The following is a 22,976-nucleotide window of genomic DNA, read 5'->3' as shown; positions in this document are numbered from 1 at the left end:
GCACAAACTGTAGTTGCTTAGTAAAGATTTTTGAGTAAAGGGCTGAATTATAATAGCAAGGTCAGTGAACTTCACTTAAGATAACTTCCGTGTAATTGTATCTGATACCTCTTTGCAACTGAACTGAACATGTAAGTCCTCACTGGGAAACATATATTCCCGTGTAAATTCTTGATATCCAGTGCAGCTAAGTAGTACAGGTATTTGTACGTAGGTCTGATTGTTCTGTCGTGAGTAGCTACCTCTGTTAGAGAAGATTCAGTTAGTCCTTGTCCTCTAGGGGATGGGTGGAGTTGGAAGGACCAGTCAGTTTTTAAGTGCATATTGAATGTCTGTTGTGAATGGATGTGGCAGAGACAGTGGGGTACCAGACATGATCCCCTGTTGTATGGTGGGGAAGACTGGCATGAGAAATGACCTGCAAACCTGATGAGTGCTACAGAGTGGGAGGACAGGATGCCAAGGAGCATTTAGAGGGGACCCTAACCTCATTTGAGGAAGCTGAAGTGGGAAGAAGGACCTGGGGCTGGAGAGAAGAGATGGGGTGGGCTGGAGCACATGGGTGAAGGGAGAGAAGCTACCAGGCTGCTGAGGTAGGCTGGACCATGTCTGGGAAGGACTTAAAGGCCACTGAATGGGTAGTAGATAGAACCCCACTGAGACCTGTTAAGAAGGGATGCTATGTGATTGCATGTGCAAATTGGTTACTCTGGCTGCGGGGTAGAAAACAGTGGCATGAGGTTGTGGGGAAAAGTAGTGTTAGGAGGAAGCTCCTAATTATTAAATCCTGTCTTTGATCAAAGCCAGATTTAAAGAGGAAATAAGGTCAGTTTGAGATTTATACCAGAGGCAAAGTGACATTTAGAATTTCAGTAGCCTAATTCTGAGCCCTCTCTTTGAAGCTGTTTATTTTCTAAGGCTAACCTTAAGGTTAAATGTAAAGTCCTTTGGTTAAACCTCTTCCGTCTTCACATGTATCGTGGATTGCTAAGAACAGAGTGCTCTTGCTATTTCAGAATGGTTTCTTTTCCCCTCCTGCTGTTGAAGCTTGGGATTTTTCTCCAGTATTTATTACTGTAGGGACCTCGTCGAGCTCCTGGAAGTAAATCTCATAATATTGTTGAGCGGGGTGTGTGTGTGGGGTACTATGCCTGGGTCCCTGGGAGTAATTACAGTTCAAGTTTTCCAGCTTAGCACTGGTTCCTGAGGTGGTCTCCATTTGTGAGTCTCTGCTCAGGTAATATGTGACTCCTCTATTTGCCTGTCTGTCCCTGTCATTTGAGGGGCAGTGGTTTGCCCTGGGTCCTCTCCTAGCTCATCAATCCAAGAAGAGTGGTTTGTTTTTCAGTCTAGTCAACTTTTTCTTTCTCCAAGGATAAAGTGGCTGTTTCCAAGTTCCTTACATGTACACCAGGGCACCCACTTCTTAAATAATTATTTGTCCATGACTCTGTTCCACTCTTCTCCTACTTAATAAGCTTCTTGAGTTTATTCTTACATCTGTATCTGTAGTACCTTGTGTGGTGCCTGGCATGTAGTAGATGCATAGATAATTTTGGGTGGTAGGTGGGGAAGAGAATCTTCACTTGTGGTTCTGAGTGATTGGCATGACTGGGATGGATTTGAGGTAAAATGGGAGGCCTCTTATACGATGCTGGCAGAGTTGTTGCATAGCTGATTGGATCTCTCTGCCACCAAACTCACTTGGCATTGTTGTCTTTAGGCTGGCCCTTCTGGGTTTGTTATTGAAAAAATCAGATGCTAAAGAGAGAGATAAGACATAATCAAATGAAATAAAAAGACCTCAGTTGCTTTTACTTAAAGTTAACAGTAATTGATATTTGGTCCCATAAGACTTCCATTCTAGTGGTGGATTTTATCTGACTAGAGTTGATTATCTTGAAATTTTATTTATTTTTTAAAAGATAGATTTATTTATTTATTTATTTATTTATTTATTTATTTATTTATTTATTTATTTATTTATGATAGACATAGAGAGAGGCAGAGACACAGGAGGAGGGAGAAGCAGGCTCCATGCCGGGAGCCTGTCCCGGAGTCCAGGATGGCCCCCTGGGCCAAAGGCAGGCACTAAATCCCTGAGCCACCCAGGGATCCCCTATCTTGAAATTTTAATCCTTGTCTTTGTTCAACATTTTTGTCTTCATTCTCCAGAACTAAGGGATCTGCTTGGCTTTCTGCAACTTTGGACTAGTATTTCAGGGATAACTTTTCAGTTGTCAGCGATGAATTATTAGCTGGCCAAGTCAACGTTTGACCAAGTGCATTGACTTTGTGACCAATAGCCTATTTCTATTTTATAATATATTTATATGGAACTTTACTGGCAATGTAAAAGCCTGTATAACTTAATTGTGATTAACTGTTAATTTTTCTGCCTGACAGGGTGCAATTTTTATAGTTTGGCTGTTCAAAGTATTCAGTGGGTTAGCATCCAATCCCAGTATTTAGGCTCTAAGCTCTAAGCTCCTTTCAGGTTGGTACATGGCCTGCTGCATAGTGTATAGATACTTGCTCAATAGCAAGGATTGTGTACTACCTAAATATCTGTGTGTTTGTATCTGTGTGTTCTTGTGAATTTTCTAAAGAAACGTCATTTGCCAAACTGATTCTTCTGGTTATTTAGAAAAAAGATCATTCTTTTTAACTAGTCTTAATTCATAATGAGTCTAACATCTTCCCCATTGACATCTGACAATGCTTTGTCATGTTTACTGCCCTGAATATCATAATCTATGTCAGTTAATGTGAAAGTGGTAAACTTTAATGTGAAAGAAATGAGGCCAATTAAAATATCTTTACTGTATCCTGAAAGCATAAATTTTAGAGATGATCGACTTAACAGGTAGTCTTTAAGTTCTGTGTTAACATAAATTTTTAGGTTTGGTATTATTTTATACACAACTGCTTTAAATTTCGACAATTTGTGTATTATCTGGTCTAGTTAGAAATTGAAAATACAAGGTGCCTGGGTGGCTCAGTTGTTTAAACGTCTGCCTTCAGCTTAGGTCATGATTGCAGGTCTTGGGATTGAACCCCGTATCAGTTTCCCTACTCAGTGAGGAATTTGCTTCTCCCTCTGCCCCACTCTCCCCTTCATGTTCTTTCTCAAATAAATCCAAACCAAAAAAAAAAAAAAAAATTGAAAAAATATATCTCAAGGTTACCAAGATCTTAATTTATATTTGCTAGTAATTGCAAAATGAGATGCACAAAATTTATATTGTTGTAAAATAGGTGGAATATTGATTTTTCTAATATATTTAACATTGAAGATGATAATATATATCTAAACACATGCATACATAATTTTGTAATATATACCATTTTGTAATTTGCGCTTCATCTTTTCCTTTCTGAGGAAAGTTTTTCCAGACGTGGCCTTGATTATTACGTTACGTTCAGTCTTCAAAACACATGATGGACTTTCTTTTTGGTTGTTATGAAGCTTAAAAAATGCAAAGCTGTTAGCCTATTTTTGGCACTCTAAATTTATTGTTTATTTTTGAAAACTTCCTGGTGGTTTCTGACTTTTTTGTGCACGTGCACACCGCATGTCTGTGTACACACTTCATGGTTCAAAAGCTCCGTAAGTTTCTTTGGAATACTACTTGACAAATAGGAGCAGGTATGCGTGTTATCCAAACATGCTAGCATTAGCATTTAACGATACTACTTTCTCTTCCAAGCAAACTGACAAGGGCAGATGAAGGTCCTGGGTTTTGGAATGGGCCCCTGTCTCTTCTGACCAATATTTTATCTCCATTTGCTGTTGTAATGAGGTCTTCATTCAGATGCAGATATACCATTAAGTCTGTTGGCTCTGGCTTTTGACCTCTCCAGGTTTTCATTCAGGTGGGGATTGAGAGGTGTGGTGGAAATTTGAATTTGTATCAGATTAGGTGAGGTGTTGTCTCCTGCTCCAGAGAAGATCTCAAGTTGCCAAAAATAATTGGCAAGTATGTTTTGCAGTTAGATCTTTCTCTTACTTAGTAAATTGTATTAAGATGATTCTGGATTCTTCCAGAGTTATTTTAGACTTGTCTCTGTTGGATTAACTCAAGGTGATGTGGGTAGGCTGGGTCTGAGGACCCAGAGGGGATCTTGCTGGAGCAGCCAAGAGAGTCTGGCTTTGTGCAGGGTAGAAGTCAAATGGGAGCTGGTAGGAAGTGAGAGCAGTTTATTGAGGGTGTAAAGATAGAGTGTCTGGGAGACTCAGAAAGGAAAAGGAGAATGAGTCTCCTCTCTGCTTGGGGTCTGGGGTTTTTATTATTGAGGATTATGGTCTTGCCCTCGTGTCCTCTCAGGCATCCAGGAACTGGATAAAACAAGGATGAGTGCTCGGGTGTCCTCTGTAAATCACTTATGCCCCAGAGCCAGGAGTTATGGTGTCAAGAGGTCTGGAGTCAGTCTTGAAAAACCTCCATGACAGTCCTGCCCAGTCACTCGTTAGATGTTAGGTTATCTCGTTATCTCTTGTGCTGGATGACTCCAAAGAAATAATTAACTCTCCTTGACTTTTACAAGGAGGACATACCTCAAGGCATGTGTAAGGCAGGGTGGAGGTCCTAGGGAGAATAGAGGTACCAAAAAGCAGTCTTTCCTGGGGTCCCTTCCGTTTCCCTATCTCAAAGTTACTCTCAAGGGGCAGAATGCCTTCTCACATCACTTCTGCTTTAGTGCATGCAGTCCCTTGTCTCCTGTTTGGATTATTGTTAAAGGTTCCGTTGCTTTCACCGTGCCAACACAATCCAGATGTCACCGTTGTGAACATATGCCCACCTGTGTGCTAACATGAGGACTTGGCACTCAGTTTAATGCTCTGCTGTTGCCATTTAGAGATTTTTAAAAATGTTTTAACAGGGAGGCTCCGTATTTTCATTTTGCACTGGGCCCTATAATATAAATAAATAGTAGCTGGTATTGGCTGTGGGAATGGCATTTCTAAAACTACATATTAAAAAAAATCTTTCAAAATCCATACTCCTTACCCTACCTGTCTAGCTCTATCATCTCATGGTATGTTTTTCTTCATACTTGAAGTTCCCCCGGGTATGCTGACGCTTCTGCGTCATTGGCTCATGGTGTAACCTTCTCCCCATTTTGCCTACTTGACCCGGTTCATCTCTATACATGGTTTAAAATACTGATGAAATAAGACTGAACTGTGAAATGTGACATGGCCGTCTCAAGTAGTACTCATATTTTGTCTCCTATCTCCCTTGGAAAAGTTAATACCTGGCAAGGTAGAGAGCCATGTTTGATCTTGGGATCATGGTTCCAGATGTACAAAAAGATTAGACTGATTTTTTTTGTTTGCTGGGAGATTATCCATCATCTTCAAGGTGTTCGTTTGTTCATTCATTCATTCATTTGTGCAACAAATTGTTACGAAGTATCTCATACATGTCAGACTATATATACTCAGTACTGAGGATATGGCATTGAACAAAGTATTCCATTTTTTTCTGAATGAGCTAATAATATTCTGGTTGGGGTATATAGAAAGTGGATTAAAAAATAGATCAATATATAGTATGTAAGATCTGGAGTTCTGGAAAATAGTGCAAAACAGGGTAAGAGACTAGAGGATGATGAGGGAATATGTTTGTCCTTGTGCTATTTAGATAGGGCAGAAAGCCTGTTTGAGGTAATACTTAATCAGAGATCTGAATGAAGTGAGAGCTTGATCCATGTGAAATTCTGGGGGAAAGCATGTTCTTGGCAGAGGGAGCAACAAATGAAAAGTCCCTGAAGTGACTGCATGCTTGTGATCCTCTGAAAACTATAAGGAGGCTAGTGTGGGTGGAGTGGAGTGGGCAATGGAGAGAAGAGTAGGAGATGGGGTCAGAGAACGGTAGCCTGATAACACAAGGCCTTGTAGACTAAGGTGAGGACTTTGGCTTATACTGCAGATGAGAGGGGAAGCCATTGGTGTATCACAGTTGGCTTGCATAATAATTAAAAGAGATTTTTTAAAGGATTATATTAATATTTTAACAGTATTATGCAAAGGAGCAAGTTCAGATGCTACTGAGAAGTGAAGTAAGTTGAGAATTGACTTTAATATAATTATTCTTTTGGTTGACTTATATACAATAGACAAAAAAAGCAGTCTTGATTTTGTAGCAGGTCAAGGATTGCTATGAGTAATCCGGAGTATAACTCACTGCTTCATTCTTTGAGCTCTGATTTTTAATAAGCTGTGCCTTCCCGTTAACCACCATGGCCATCCGGGGCCATCGTGCTTTCCTCACAGTGACCTCACTTGTTCTGCAGCCATCCCCTTAGTTTAATCATTTGTTCACAAGACTGTTGCACTTTTTTTTTTTTAGACTGTTGCACTTTTATGTTTTGATCATTTGTCTGGGATATGACAGACTGTGGAGCTGGAATGGCAGGAACTTCACGTTCAGTTAGATGAAAAGAAGGGAGAACTCAAGAAAATGAAGACAACTGGTGTTTGCTCTTCGGTGACATCTGAGGAGAATAATGTTATTGACTGAGGCAAGAAATACCAGGGCAAGAGCACAGAGTAGGAAGGGAAAGAATGATTTTGGCTGTGATAAGTTTGAGGTGTCAGAGGAGTACATATTGAGCCATCTAGCAGATACTCAGAGGCCTCAGGGGCACCATTTGGAATACTGTTCTGCATTAGACTCCTGAGTCCCAAGGTATCCCAATATCATAAATATTCAACTGAAGGAACCTTAAACATTAGTGTAGCCTAATCTCCAACAAGTTTTCAGAATCACTCCATAATATCCCCTCTTAGGCAATCTTTGAATCTCCATTCAGACATTTCTTACACAACTTTTTCTGTCTGTTTGTAATTCCCATAACTAGTCCTGATCGAGAGCCCTGGGGATCAGAGTAAGATAATGCCTTTTCCAAGTGTCAAGTGTCAGGATATGGGCAGATTGTTATTACATCCTCTTCTGAGTCTTTTCTTTTCCAAATAAGACGTTTCCTACTCTTTTGCTGTCTCCTCATGGGATTTTGGAGCCAGTTCACATCTTGGTCTCACCTTGGAATATGTATGTTTTTTAATTTAAATCTTATCTTAAAGTTTGGCAAATGGGACTAAGAACAGGGCATGGGGGGCTGGCCTGTCCACTGCAGAGTAGGGCAGCACCAAACTTGCCAGTTTCTCCCAGCCTACTGTCTGACAGTGATGTTTCAGATGTAAAACATACATACCATATAGGTATAACCAAGAGAACTGAAAGCATACATTCACTCAAAAACCTGCACATGAACATTGTAGCATTATACATATTAGCCAAAAAGTGGGAACAGTGCAAATGCCCATTACCTGATGTGTATAAACAAAATATAATATATCCATATAATGCAATAATAATAATCATGAAAATGAGTGAAGTACTCCTTGAAGTGAAAGAAGTGAAGTGAAAGAAGTGAAAGAAGTGAAAGAAACTGGACACAAAATACCACATGATTCCATTTATATGAGATATGCAGAATAGGCAAATCTGTAAAGGCAAGAAAGTAGATTAGTAGCTGCCAGGGGCTAGATAAAGGGAGGAGAGAGACAATGGAGAGGGACTGATGATGGGTATAGGGTTTCTTTCTGGGGTGATAAAAATGTTCTGAAATTAGATAGTGGTGATGGTTGCACAATATTGAGAATGTATTAAAAATCACTGAGTTACACACTGTAAGATGGTGAGTATTATGTTGTGTGAATTTTATCTCAATAAAGCTGTCATAAAAATATGAGTATTCCTATCTGAAGGTGAGGAACTTGTGAGGATTAAATGCAATAATACATTTGGAGTGCTTAAAGCACAGTGCTTGGTATAGTGTATTACGTGAGTTACTTACTTTGTTAAATGATTGTTACTCTTCATGAAAGTAACACTACTTACATACCAGTAAGGTGCAACTTTCATTCACTGCTCCCTTTGTACCTTATTACTTATCACCTAGTATAGTCAGTAAATACTTGGTTAATGAATGCATTTTGTTCACATGCATGCTTAGGTACATTCACTGTTGGCTATGTCTTGCTGTTGTTTCCATTGCATGTTACTGAATTAGCATCACTGGATCTAACTTTGAGCTACTTGTCCAATAGTAGTAATCAAGTGATACGGAGCTCTTCACAGCCCATATTTCAGGGTTGAAGTTGGAGTTTGGAGTATAGACTCAGTCTGGGGAAGGAAAGGTTCTACCTTAAATTCAAGGTAAAGGTGGGGGGCAAAGTGATTCTTGAGCTATTTTTTCCAGTAACGTTATTCTGCTTTATGTTTTTATAAGAATATAATTGGCCTGTCATGAGTATGGTTCTCAGTGGTTCATTCTACTCTTCATTTCTCTAGAGAGTAGAGGACTTCATCTTGGTTTAAAAAAAAAAAATAGTTCCTAGAAATCTAAGAGATTTAAACTGATAATTTGTTCTGTTGAACCAACTCATGATTTCCACATAGAAGAAATTATTTTAAAATTAGAGAGGGATTTTCCCCCTATTAAAAAATGCATATCCTTTTATGAACTTGGCATTCCACTAACAACACTAAGTTGCTTTTACAACCGTGTCAGCTAGGTGCCATTTACTTATATTGAGGTTCATGAAAAGAAGTAAACCTATTTGGATTATCCAGGATTCTATCTAGAAGACCAGTGGAAATGTTTTCCTTTGGTCCCTAAGGATTGCTTGTGCTTCTCAGCTTCTGTTAGTCTTTGTAAACCATGAACTGCGTCATTAATCACATTTCCTTGTTGTCATAAACTGTTGGGAGGCTCAATGTCCACTTCGTGATTTAGTTTGAGGAAGTACCAGGACTTCTCTCCTGGCCTTTGTGTACCACCTTCCTTTGGGACTCAGCTTTATTCCTTGCTTTTATCTTTTCTGCTTAATCTGTATTCTTATTTTTATTTCTGTCTGTGTAAATCTTTAAAAGCTGCTTTTATAATTCTATGGGAGACAAATGGGAGACGAAGCCATTATTATTGAAATCAGTATTTTAAAAATTACCCCCAAAAAGTATACCTGTAACTTTCCTTGCATACCAGCAGGGAGGAATGGGAGGGAAGGCAAAACCGTCAGAAAGGATTTCACGTAAGTTTTTTTTTTTAAGCTTTTTTTTTAGTGTCTCTTTTTCCTGTTTTTGTTTTTTTTTTTTTACTAGAAGTTGGTGATATGGCAAAGCAGTACATCGAGAAGGGTCTTTTGGTTCCAGATCATGTGATCACACGCCTGATGATGTCAGAACTGGAGAACAGGCGCCTTGAGCACTGGCTACTAGATGGTGAGTTGAACCTGTGGGTAAGCTGGATTTCTGTGAAGAGTTGCTTTTATGCACAGTCCCTTGCACATTCCTGTAGTTTCTTACACATTGCAAAATATTTTTTCTTCTCAATTTTCAGTCAGTTTACTTAGGCATATATATTCCAATTTGGCAACATGATGGAAACCCACTGTGGTGAAGCTGTTTCATTTCTCTGTCGCCAGACCACCATTCCTAGAGCCATTGACGTGAAGCAGACTTTACTGAATTCCCACTACTGTTCCCAGTTTTCCAGTTCCAATGGTGCTTATTGTCATACATACAACTCATCTTTTTTTTTTTTTTAAAGATTTTATTTATTTATTTATTCATGAGAGACACAGAGAGAGAGAAAGAGGCAGAGACACAGGCAGAGGGAGAAGCAGGCTCCATGCAGGGAACCCGACCTGATGTGGGACTCAATCCCGGGTGTCCAGGATCACACCGTAGGCTGCTCAATCCCGGGTGTCCAGGATCACACCCTAGGCTGCAGGCGGCGCTAAACCATTGCGCCACCGGGGCTGCCCTACAACTCATCTTTTAAATCGGAGGTTCTTTAACTCATAGGCCAAACAAGTCAAAACCATGAGTTAGCATTTTTCACCTGTTAGGTTAACAAAGGTAGAAAACCTACAAGTCTTGTATTGATGGTATAGAAAATAAATACTGTTGAGAGTATACAACTGGCAACCTCTGGGGGGGCTATTTAGCAATCTTTATACTCCTTGTCTCAGCAGTTCCCTACAAGCTTTCTTCCTAAAGATGTCTCATCAGGGTTGTCTATGTTCAGCATTGTTTGTAAGTAGCAAGACTCTGATAACAACATAAGTATCATAGGGATGCCTTAAATATTGGTATGTCTGTTAACCCAATACTGTATACCTCTGTGTTGATGTGGAAAGATCTCTAGGATATAATGTTGCATGAAGAAAGCTTGGTGCAGTAGAATAAATATCATATACTGTTTTTATGTAAATACAGAAGGATGGTATGGTATTACTATGTACCCATGGAAATACATGCATAAGCTAACTTTGAAAGGATATAAAAAAACAGATACACAATCTTTGATACTGTTTTATTTTTTTTAAAAATATGAATTTAAATAATACTTGGACCTGATTTAAAGACTCAGTGGTTCCTAAGCTTTTCAGGCATGTGGGCCCTTTGATGACTGCTGTGATATTTCACATAGGAAATGTATGCAGATGCTCACACATAACAAATTGCAGTTTTTTTCTCCATGAAGCTATAATTAAGAGTCTTCTACTTTAAGTTTGCCCATTAATAAAGGTAAAAAAATGGACTGGATGGATTATTTGTGTTACTCTTAAATAGTAAGATTTCTTGGTATAATGAAAATAGAAACTTGATGAATATACTACTTTCTAGGAACCCAACATGGCAGATGAGATTTATCTGTAAGAAACTGCTTTCCATTGCAGAGCAGTTGTTTTTAGTTCATATAAGGCAGTCAATCCTATCTTAATTTGGTGAAACTGAAGTTTCAGAAAGTTGTGACAGTTGAAACCTTGATGTTCACCTGCCACAGAGAAGGTAGAGGAATTATCCTACATTTAAAATGATTGCCTGTATTTCTGTTAAATTCTGGAGCCATGAATCTCCAAAATGACTAATATGGTGGGGTCTTTTTTTTTTTTTTTTTTTTTTTTTAAGATTTTATTCATGAGAGGCATAGGCAGAGAGAGAAACAGGCTCCACTCAGGGAGCCCAATGCAGGACTTGATTCTGGGTCTCCAGGATCATGCCCTGGGCTGAAGGCAGGCGCCAAACTACTGAGCCACCCAGGCATCCCTATGATGGGGTCTTAATTCTATATCAGTGTTTCTCACAGTATGTAGTGTGCGTGTTATTAATTGCTAGACAAGAAAACAAACGTGTCAAGTTAAATATTTAAAATTGCTAGCATTTATTGAGCACTTACTGTGCCCAAAGGTGGTAAGTACCAAAATTAAATAAGTTTTCTTTACTTAACTCTAATATGATAATGCAGTTTAGTTCTTCACAATGCAGTTTAACTCTTCACTGAAGGAGACATCATGAGGCATCTTCTGCATTTATTGGATCTTAGAATCCCCCACTTCATTCCCAACACCTACCCAGACCCTGTAGGATTTGTTCTGTGCAGCATTCTTTGTGAACTATTATTTAACATATATTCCTCACTTTGTAGGTATTCTGAAAAGTTGACTATAAAGTGGATCATATCTTTCTAGAATTTGGATTTAAAAATGTGGAACTTGGGACACCTGGGTGTCTCAGTGGTTTAACACCTGCTTTCTGCCCAGGGCATGATCCCAGAGTCCCAGGATTGAGTCCCACATTGGGCTCCCTGCATGGAGCCTGCTTCTCCCTCTGCTGATGTCTCTGCCTCTCTCTCTTTTTCTCTCTTTCTCTGTTTCTCATGAATAAATAAATAAAATCTTAAAAAAAAAATGTGGAACTTTGTTCTCATGGGACTTGAGAGAACCAGAAGAGAAAGGCCATCATGGCCTATAGAAGGCCTGCTCTTATTCCGTAGGCAGTAATGAATAAAGCTTCTCTTGTGTGTCAGAAACTATTAGGTACTGTTGATAAAATGTTAAGACACTGTTCCTGTCCCTTAAGGGGCTTATATCAGTTGTGTAAAATATTACTGATAGCATCATAGAAGCATATGCATGTGGAACCTTGCAGGCACAGAGAAGAAAATTATATTCTAGCAGTGGGAGGAGGGATTGGATCAACTATGGATAAAAGAGAATGAGTAGAGGTTCTGCAGGTTGATGAATGGGGTTGGAAGGCAGATCTCAGCAGAAGTGCAAATGAACTGGGTAAGAGAAGGATGACATAACTTAATATTTTCCTGGGCCTGCAAGCAGAGGCAGGCAGGGGAATTCCTAGAGTGGATGGTGTTTGATTCACTACAAAGATGGCAGAACTAGAAATTGTTGGCTAAAGTTGTTAAGTAGGGCTATAACATGATGAGATTTGTGTTTCAGAAAGACTGTTCTGTTAGCAGTAGAGGAAAGAGTAGGTGCTGGGGCAGGGAGGAAGTGAGGCTAGAAACCAAATAAGAGAGACTGTTGGAATGTTTGGACCAAAGGAGATTGGAAGCTTGAGTTTGAGCAATGGCAGTGGGATGGAAAGGATTGAAGGGGAAGAATTGACAAGAATTATGATGACTGAGGTTAGCTACTACAGCCCTGGGGTTTTCTTTTACTGCCTTGCGAGCTTTGAGCTTTTTATTTCTTGGCTGTCCTCACCTTCCCTATAGTTCTCTAGGCCACGTTAATTTCTCTAGGCGCTACACACTGACTCACACAAGGTAGTCCTCTAATCCTCACTGTGTAGATATTTGTATATCTACATGATGGATAAACTTTGGCTTTGCTACCACTTGACTGGTTTAAATTCTTTAATTGTAAAGTTTGTCACCTTGTTAAACTGGTGTAGTTTTAGTAAACTTAGAATAGACGTCTGTTTTAAAAAAGGATCGTCTGTGTTAAACTCCTTTGGAAAGGTGGTTAGTGTAATAACCACTAACTCCAGTTGGGTGCCAGACTGCCCACTCAGATCCCAGCTCTGCCATTTGCTGCCAGTCTGTGACCTGGCAAATGATCTTTCCTCTGTGGGCATTTTATTCCTCATTTTCTAGCTGGGATTAGAAAAGGGTTTGTAAGGATGAAGTAAATGAATGTAATGTAACATCCTTAGAAGAATGCTTGCCATATAATAAGTGCTATATATATAGGTCTGATATTTTGTTATTATTATTTGTTCTACATGATATGCAGGTCCTGAATTTTGTGTGTGTGTGTGTGTGTGTGTGTGTGTGTGATTACATAAAGTGTTAAGTTCAGAAATAGTTTAAAAAATATTTAGCTATGTGAAGTTGGAAATCAGTTTCAGTTATGGAATGCTTCTTGTGCTTTCTCTTGCCATAACTTATCCTCTCAGGGCAAATAACTAAAGTTCTTTTGCATCACAGGCCTGTTTTTAGTGAAATGCGTCAGTATCCTAGCTGATTTAGTTTGTATCTTTCTCCTTGAAGACTCATCTGGCCACTTTTTCAGCTGTGATTTTCCTTTAAAGCTCTGGAAGAAATCCATTTGGCAAAGCGAGGAGTGTTAGGAATGCCTCGTTCTGTGTTCAGCCTTAGACTCCTTATGTTACAGGGCACATGCTCTGCGGAGGACGTGCCTGTTGAGAGTGCTAAAGGTGATTGAATGTGAAAAGATCAAGAAAAGAATTCTGGATGATAGATGACTCATCATTTCAGTCCATATGTCTGTAAAGAAGCATCTGCAAATGGTGGGTGGAACCAAGTAGAGTGGATGCAAGCCAAGGGGGCTTGTTGGATGGGGTGGCTGAGTGCTCTGTGGTTTGGTCAGCTATGTCTTTGCTAAAAATGGTCCAGCACTAACTACCTTATCTTTGCAGTATACTTTCAGCTGGGCAAGAAACACTGTTTTATGTATCAATACATGTATATATATATGTGTGTGTGTGGGGGGGGGTTATTCCTCCTTTTCTGTCTTTCTTTAATTTATTTGGAACTTTAATGTGTAAGAACAGTTTAAAAAATAGTTTAATTTTTAAGACAAATATTTTAGGGAAATGGAATGTGCTATAAGCCTTCTAATTTTGTTATAATCCCATGGTTTTTTTTGTTTTGTTTTTAGTTTCATATAAAGAGAGTATTTACTGCTTACTAGGTGATCTTGAGGTGAAACCATAACCTCAAGAGACAGTAACCGTCTCTTTAAAACAAATATAAATTCTTCCCTTTTTACAGAACGGGCTGGTAGCAGATTGGGGTGAGTGGGGAGAGGTATTAGTAATAGAGCTTTTCATTTCTAAATTTGACTACTGACCTGTGTATTAAAATAGTAAACCTGCAGGTTCTTAAATTCAGTCTTAATTTATCTCCAGGTAGCAAGATATAACAGAATTGTTTACCATATTATTATAGGTGAGGTATCAAAATATTTCAAATTTGTTGTCAGAATTTGGTTTATGAAAAAGCATTAAATTCTGGCATTATGAGTGGAATATAATTTAAGTCTTTCATTGGAATAAAGGTCCCTTTGGAACGAGAGTCATCCATTGGGTCCATGGTGGTATGTTCCATTTGTGGTTCAGCACAGTGTTGAATACTGACTAACTGGTGCTTTCTGTAGATAATTCTGGGATTTTTTTTTTTTTTTAAAGCAAAAGTCAGAGCTGCTTGAATGTGTGTAGTGTTTGTGTGTGTGTTTGTTTTCCCTCAGAGTTAAATGATCTCAGACCAGCGCTATTTCCAAGGTTCGTATTTACACAGAGCCCTGGGTAAGCAAGTAAAAAGTGAATGCCAGGAAACCGAACTGCATGTGGTCGCCATGTAGCCATAATAATCTTCTCCAAAATGAGCATCTGAAAGTTTCTTTTAAAACAAACTTGACATTTTTTTAATCACCTTCTTGAAAGAAGGAATTATAATACCTGAGACCTATATTTGATTATATTTTCTGACATGATTATTAAATATTCAGATATTCTTAAATGAAAGGATTTATACTCATGTAATTAATTTCAGATTGAATAGTGTACCGGGGAGAACACATGACTTCATCAGAGGAAAGTAGGCAGAAAGAAGAAATGGTGTCTGTATCTACTCTAAATAAAACTAAACGGGAATAATAATGAGTTACACAGGAAAAGACCATTACTCAGCAAGATTATATTATGAAGAGTCATTTTGGTGATGCCTGACTTGAAATTTAGCATGCTTTTATCTTGTGATATACCTTATCCAAAGTGTGGAGCCCATTCAGACTTTATGTCTAGCTATTGATTCCATTAAGGCTACTGCAACCTCTTTGTTAATGGTCCCAGGCAATTGTGCAAATTGCTTTTGGTTCTAAGTATCCATAATTCTTCCTACAACTGAGTATTTATTGAGCACCAACTCTGTGCCAGGCACCACCAAGACACCACAGTAGAGCAACATAGTGGGTAGGACCTGGCCCTTGTGGCATTTAGGATCTAGTGATGATTCCACTTTTGTGCTTCCCTAGGTAGTAAAGACTGTCCTTGATTTCTGTGCTTTAAATCCAAGGTAGGGCAGGCCGGGTGGCTCAGCAGTTTAGCGCCGCCTTCAGCCCAGGGTGTGATACTGGAGACCCGGGATCAAGCGGGCTCCCTGCATGAAGCCTGCTTCTCCCTCTGCCTGTGTGTCTGCCTCTCTCTCTCTCTCTGTGTGTCTCTCATGAATAAATAAAACTATAAAGAAATAAGTCAATCAATCAATCCAAGCTATAAGAACTTTGTTTTTATACTATGACTTTCCTACATTCAGTGTCCTTGGTGTCTGTATGAGCTCTGAGGATCTGACAAAAAAACATGGTAAAACCTTGGGTCTTTTCTCTTGTTCTTTTGGTTGAATTCTTTGCTGCCTCTGTCCCCGTATCCATTTCCAATGGCTTTCTTCTGATTGCTCTGACCGCTGCTGTGGATTGAGGAACAATTTTCATATAGTAGGCAACCCTGACTTTGTTTATTTGCTCTGTGTTTTCAGAGAATGATTTTAACAAGCAAAGCATTAAGGACCATATGGAAAACATATGTATACAGATATTTGAACTCACCCTAGAAAAACTTGGTTCAGAGATCAAAACACAAATTGAGTGTACATTTTTTGTGTGTCCCAATGAGCTTGGCATTGGTCTGAGGAGGAAAGAACATATTTTCTGGGCTTAGTCCAGGAGGAGTAAATACTGCATAAACAGTTGGAGTCTAGGACCCTGGGGCCCCCAGTGGAGGGAGTGAAAAGTAAAGGGTAGCACTGAGGACAAAGGAACTGACCCTATCTTAGGGGTGAGGGAGGCAGCTTATTAAGGCTTCCTGGAGAAGGTGACACAAAGAGCTAAATTTTGAAAGTGAGAATAAAAAGCACCTTTTATTGGTGGAGAGAACATCATATGCAAAAGATATAGAGCTTTAACGATGTGTGTTCCCGGAAACCATAGGTAATTGGATAGTCTGAGAGCTGAAAATATGAGCATACAAGGTCAGAAAGTTAAACACTTCACGAAATTCAAAAGCAGGGCACTGAGGAAACATCAAAGTTAATATTAGAAATGAGTTAGAAGGAAGTTTAAAATTTAAAACCTTGAGTTTGAAAGAATAACTTATTTTTTTAACTTTCTAACTAACATTTTATAATTAACTAGATTTTTGGGTTTTTTTGTTTTGTTTTAAGTAGGCTCTACACCCTGTGTGGGGCTTGAACTCCTGACCCTGAGATCAAGAGTCAATGCTCTACTGACTGAACCACCCAGGCACCCCTAAAATTAATTAGATTTTTAACATGTTAAATTTAGATCTACTTAATTTTTTTTTAGATCTACTTTAGATAGATATATATATATATATATAAGATTTTTTTTTTTTTTTTTATGATAGTCACAGACAGAGAGAGAGAGAGAGAGGCAGAGGGAGAAGCAGGCTCCATGCACCGGGAGCCCGACGTGGGATTCGATCCCGGGTCTCCAGGATCGCGCCCTGGGGCAAAGGCAGGCACCAAACCGCTGCACCACCCAGGGATCCCTATATATAAGATTTTATTCATGAGAGACACAGAATATATATTTTATTTATTATATAAATATATAATGATTTATTATAATAAATATAAAATATATAAGTATATATTTATAGATTTTATTTACTTATTCATGAGAGACACACAAAGGGGCAGAGACATAGGCAGAGGGAGAAGCAGGCTTCGGGCATGGGAAGCCCGATGCAGGACTCTATCCCAGAACTCCGGGATCACAACTTGAGCTGAAGGCAGAGACGCTCAACCACTGAGCCACCCAGGTGCCCTGATCTACTTTAGATATTAAACTATGATTTCTCTCTATCTGGGCATATCTCATGCACTTTGAGACACACTTAACCCATGTGCTATTGCCACTTAATTAGAAGCCCATAAAGTAAGACACAGGAATGAAACTACTAATTTTAGATGGTAGGTGAGCCTGCTTCCCTAATTTATGAAACAGGTATCTCAGGAATTGAATGAATTGCAAAAATTCATTGCAAAGCTTCATCCAAAGCACCTGAGGCATACTTTGCTAGTTTAATAATGAAATAATTACTGGGCATTTACTATACACAGAGCACCACACTGGGAAAACAGAATTATGGTAGAAAAAGCATGGACTTCTAGCTCATACCTGAATATCATTATGTTATTGTTAACTATGTCATCTTGAGTGAGCAAACTTACCTTTTTTGGATTCTTTCTCCTCATCCATAAAATAGTAGGAGCACCTATGGCATAGGTGTACGAGGATTGGCTAACAAATGTAAAACTCCTAGTAGAATCCTGAAACATAGTAGGTGGTCAAGTGGTAGTTACACGTTACTATCGATGTTGTATATACATACAAACACATACTGACACTGACATAGATGTTAGAACTTAGAATTTCATTAATAAATGGCTGAAAAACTGAAAAATGTCATTGTAATAAGATCATCATATTCATCCCTCATTAAGTTCACCTGGACAAAGTGTATCTAAACAAAATTCTCCATCCTCATTAAACCTTACTTAATAATATAAAACAGAATGATATAAAACTCTGTTAATTGTCCTATCACTAATAAGAAAAACCCAGATTTTGGAGAGATGAAAAAGTTGATTAGGGTAAAAAGAGTAAGATGTGAAAAAATAAGAAGTGGAAAAAAATGTAGGGAATTTTATTTTTTCACACTGTCCTTATAAAAGTAATGCATGATTACTATAAAACATTCAAAGCATATAGAAAAATATAAGGGAAGTCACCTATTCACCTAAAATCCCACTAGGGAGAAATAATAGGATTAACAATTAAATCACCTCATGTACCTATTCACCTAGAAGTGTGTAAGAATGACACCACATTTTATGTACTTTTTAAAAGTATTTATTAGTTTTACTCAATTTAACATTTTTAAAACAGTATTATTAAAAGTATTTGTTAGTTTTACACAAATTTAACAATAGCAAAGCTAAAGAGAACCTGAAGGAATTGTTACTGTATTTCAGATAAATTTTTCGTCACCAGGGATATTAATTCTTGAGGGGCTCTTTAAGATTATGAAAGGCATTAAGAGATGGACATTTGTTTTTTTTATTTCACATTTCAGATTGAGACAGAGAGATATTGTCTTTCTGCAGTGAACAGTAAGAGGATTAATGTACTTATACTTCCTCCCACATCTTCTCCCCTCCCTCCATCTGAATTTTCGTTGGATTTTGTTGCTAAAATCTATTATAAATTTTCTTCTGTAACTTGAATTTCCTAGGTTTTTTTGGGTCATACATCTACAAGACTTAAATGAATTCTGTGCTCTGGTTTTCTTACCCACTACCACATCTCTGTTCGCTTATTTTGATTCATCTTTTAGTTATATCTCTGAATAGACTAGAAACCTCAAATTATACACTTTATTTTTCATAAAAACGTTTTATTTATTTATTTATTTATTTATTTATTTATTTATTTATTTATTTATTTGAGAGAGGGAGTGAGAGCACAAGCTGGCAGGGAGAGTCAGAAGCAGGCTCCCCGCTGAGCAGGGAAGCCCAATGGGAGGCTCAACCCCAGGACCTGGGATCATGACCTGAGCTAAAGGGAGATGTGTAACCAACTGAGCCACCCAGGTGCCCCTCAAATTACACACTTTAAATGAGGAATTGTTTGCATGCAAATACTATCTGGATAAAGCTACACTACTTTTAACCACCCTTTCCATTCATCATTACCTTGGTTGGTTGGATTTTGTTGGATATTCTCTTCCTTGTGTTCTCTCCCTCCCCCTTCCCTCCCTCATAGCAGAGGGCTCACCGGGGGCTATGTTCCCTGAGTTCTCATGTTTGAGAATGTTTCCTCATCACAGCAGTTCAGCTGGCTGTGGTATTCCTGGGCGGCTCGTGGCCTTGGGAGCTTTGTAGCCATTGTTTGGTCTTCTTCCTGCTGGGATTATTGCTCTGGAAAGCCCTAAGGCCAGTCTGACTTTTCCTCCTTTTTGAATGATTTTTTTTCCTATATAGACTTCCTGAAAAATTGTTTCTTTATACATGAAGTAAATAGAATACCTCAGTGTTGTTTTTTGTCCTTCCTCCTATATGTAGTGTGTCCTCTTGATTTCCAGTTCTACCTAAGCTTTCAGAGGAGGGTCCCATATTATATCTTTTTTTGTCCTTTTCAATTTTTCTATTTCAAGGATGCCAGTTTTATCGATATTAATTATATTGAATATTTTTTATCTTTATCATATTTTGTTGAAAATTTTCAAGCTTTTGTGTTTCTTTTGTCTTCATATATGTTCAGATCTCTTTTCCTGAGGGCAGGGGAGAGCAAAACTTCATTTATATTCCATAACCACTTCAGAATTTCTTTACCTTTATGTGCTGTGTGTGCTAATTATGCAGGGCCCTTTTATTTGCCATTTCCTCTACCTGCAGTGTTGTGCCTCTGGATTGTCATGAGGATTGCTTCATTCAGATATCCCTTCCTCACTGAGTCCTTGCTGTACCATCCTATCTACCCATTTCATTCTTTCTTCTTACCTTATAATCATGTGACTTGTGGATTTATCTGCGTATTTTTTTGTACCATCCTGTACATATAGTTGTGTTTGACACATAGAAAAAGCTTGTAAGCACATGGTGTGATGATGAGAGGTCTCACCTGTAGCCGGTAGCTGGCTTATGTAGGGGATAGTTGGCCTCTGTTTTTTTACTTGGAGTAAAAATATGGGCCTATAGTGCAAATATTTACGAATTCCTTTGTCTTAATTGAGATAGAGTGAGACCAGTTTTCCCCTAATTTGTTTATATAGAACCTTAGGTTTAAAGAACAAGTAAACAGAATCCTTAAATGGAAGGGCCTTTAAGCAAAGGATTACCTAACTGCTTGTTCCTCAGTGTAGTATGCATCTTCCCTCACTGGGAAAGGGCCTTCATGGTTTTAGTATAACTTAAGAACAAAGGTTCTAAGCTAAGAGTTTCATCTATATCCTTAAACAGGAAGAATCATTACACCTGATGTCAGAGTTCTCAACACCATTTAGGGATTTCTCCCAAGAATCCCTACCTAATAGGAATTCATCTTTTATATCACTAAGCCACTTGGAATATCCAAATTTATGGATTAAAACCAAATTTTCTGTAGTATTTATCTTCTATCAGTAGGTCCATAAGTTAGTGATTATAGCATACCTCGGTTTTCAAATCATTTACTACTCCTTGAGAGCAGGACTTACTTATTACAAATCTAGGATAAACTCAATGTAATAGAAGAGTTCTAAGTGTCCCTGAAAGATTTCAGTGTCAGGAAGCAGGTCCTAAGCTCTCTGCTCAGTGGGAAATGTGGAACTCACAAAGTGATATGATGTAGCTGAAGCTCTTTTTGCCAACATCTGGAGCGCAGCTGTGTCTTATTCTTTTCACCATCTGTTAATAAAAACTGGATGAAATAGAATATGGAGGTTTTGGATACATGTACAAATAAATATTATGCAAACAGATAAGGTAATTATAAGATGTAAGACAGGAAAGGCCTTGATAAAACAGGTTTTGACGGTGATTAATTTTAAGTTGCTACTGGGGGCTTATGGTCGGTGGTGTAAATTATTTGAATGCCCCTATGTTAGGGAGGACTGCAAGAATAACTGCCTGCTTTCAACTTTATTCATTCAATGATTGATTGTGATGGACAGTGGCTTGCGTATTTGTAACTTGGTTCTTGGTTCCCCAACAATTGGGAAGAGATGAGTGGTCAGTAGGAAGAAGCAGACTCCATGCAGGAAGCCCAATGTGGGACTCGATCCTGGGACTCCAGGATCACTCCCTGAGCCCAAGCAGATGCTCAACTGCTGAGCCACCCAGGCGTCCCTGTTGGCCCCAGATCTTAATGGACATAGGAAGGGGGCCTTGATGTTGTGTGGCCTTTTCACCAGTTGCCAATCCCAGGCGGATGTTGGAAGTTGCCCTTCAGAACTGCCCTTTTATTTCCATCAAGCAGAGAGGGCTTGCTTTTCTGCCTGGGAATGTGGTGGTGGACTCTGGCTCTGCACCCTTCCTCTGGAATAAATGCACTCCAAATTAGAAAAACAGAAGTGTCCTAGTTCCCTCTTCCCCTCCACTGCCTCAGCTTGCTGTTGCAGCACCTCCTGCTTTGGCTGCCCTCCCTCAGGCTTTTGGCATGGCTGAGAGGAGCAGGTGCCAAGGCCCAGTGTTTGGCACTGCTGGGAGCATACCACGTTAGGGATTTAGCAACATCTTCCTACATACACATGGTGAATCTTTTTTGGGGGGAGGGGGGTTAAAAAATAATATGTAGGTACCATAATTAGTGATACATGACAAATTTTGGGAGAAATTTAACTACATAACATTTCAGCGTTCAACATGGATTGGTTATTTGATTCAACAGGACATAGCAGCTTTTCTAGGGCTAGGTTAGGAGAGGGATAGCTTAGTAGGAAGCATGAGGTGGGTTTTCTATCCTCCTGGTAAGAAACCATGTGATGAACAGTCTCATGTGTAGTTAAAGGGAGGAAAGCAAACTCTTCAGCACTTAAGTGGGTTCTTTGTTTACTTTACTGATTGGATTTTCTGGTTTCCTTAACAATTAGCGGAATATGTTCACTTGGATTAGGTTATCTAAGGAAGCTGGAATTCTGTTTAAGTCCTTTAGAAAACATGTCTTTGAGGGTTACTTTTAGTAAAGATAAAAGCATACCACAATTTATTGCAGCTCTTGCTAAATAGAAGAATTATTCATGCTGCCACTTGTTGACATAATTTGTGCATCTAGACCCCTTGGTCAGTAATCCCTGCTCATGAGGAATACCAGATCCACATGGAGTCTGACTATATCCTGGGCACTTCCGGAGTAAACAGAGCCCCAGCCTTCAGGGAGTTTGTAATTTTTAGTAAGAGCTATAAACAACAAGGTTTAAAGAATACACACCCGTACCTAGAGTGGCAAATTCTCTTGTCTAGTCTACATCACTGGTTTCTTTTCAAATCCCAATATCCTAGCAATTTGAGGTGCAAAGCAATTGAATCTCATAGCAGGAATAGATCTTTAGAAGAGAATTCAGATCAGTGACTATCAAATGCTAACTAAATGTATTAAAGAGCAAAATACCTACATTTTTCCTCACCAAAGTCAAAATGAACATCTCATGCCCCAATACAGGGGCCTTCTTTGTTGATAATCAGTTTCCACTAGTCTTCATATTGTGCTCCTCTGACAATATATTCATTAAAAAAAAAAAAGGTATTGCTGGATAATAATACTCTGCTAAAAATGGTTTAAAATGTGCTGGTCAGGTTGCACCTTACCTGACAGTCTGTTCTTAGTAGCTGATTGATGTGAGAATTGCATCTGAATTGCTTTGATTTGCTCAGCACAACTCGAGACACTGATGTAAATCACTTCAAAGGATGCTGCCTTTTAGGATGCTGTTTCATATGGTATGACCTGAAGCCTTAAATTAGGATCTGTAGGCTGAAGAATATTCCTATTTTGAGAGTCTTGTAGACATATAACCACTTCTTTCTTCATGGAGCCTTTGCCTCATGCCTAACCAGGGTAGCAGGGCTCCTCTTGAGGACCT

At 38.8% G+C, this 22,976-nt stretch overlaps 1 protein-coding gene across 9 annotated transcripts in view; it reads left to right on the top strand.

Annotated features, from left to right (window-relative positions):
* Window positions 1–22,976, top strand: part of AK4 (adenylate kinase 4) — a 68,868-nt gene that overhangs the window by 26,196 nt on the left and 19,696 nt on the right. For 8 of the 9 annotated variants that reach the window (XM_072730694.1, XM_072730695.1, XM_072730701.1 and 5 more), the window contains one exon: window positions 9,174–9,293. In XM_072730694.1, the coding sequence (XP_072586795.1) occupies window positions 9,174–9,293 (120 nt within the window). The remainder of the gene's footprint in view (window positions 1–9,173; window positions 9,294–22,976) is intronic. The other variant, XM_072730700.1, reaches the window with a different exon arrangement.

This window comes from Vulpes vulpes, chromosome 12 (genome assembly GCF_048418805.1).
Source record: "Vulpes vulpes isolate BD-2025 chromosome 12, VulVul3, whole genome shotgun sequence".
In the NCBI taxonomy this organism is placed as follows: Eukaryota; Metazoa; Chordata; class Mammalia; order Carnivora; family Canidae; genus Vulpes; species Vulpes vulpes.
Note: the sequence above shows the minus strand (reverse complement) of the source record. Positions and strands in the feature narration are given on the sequence as shown.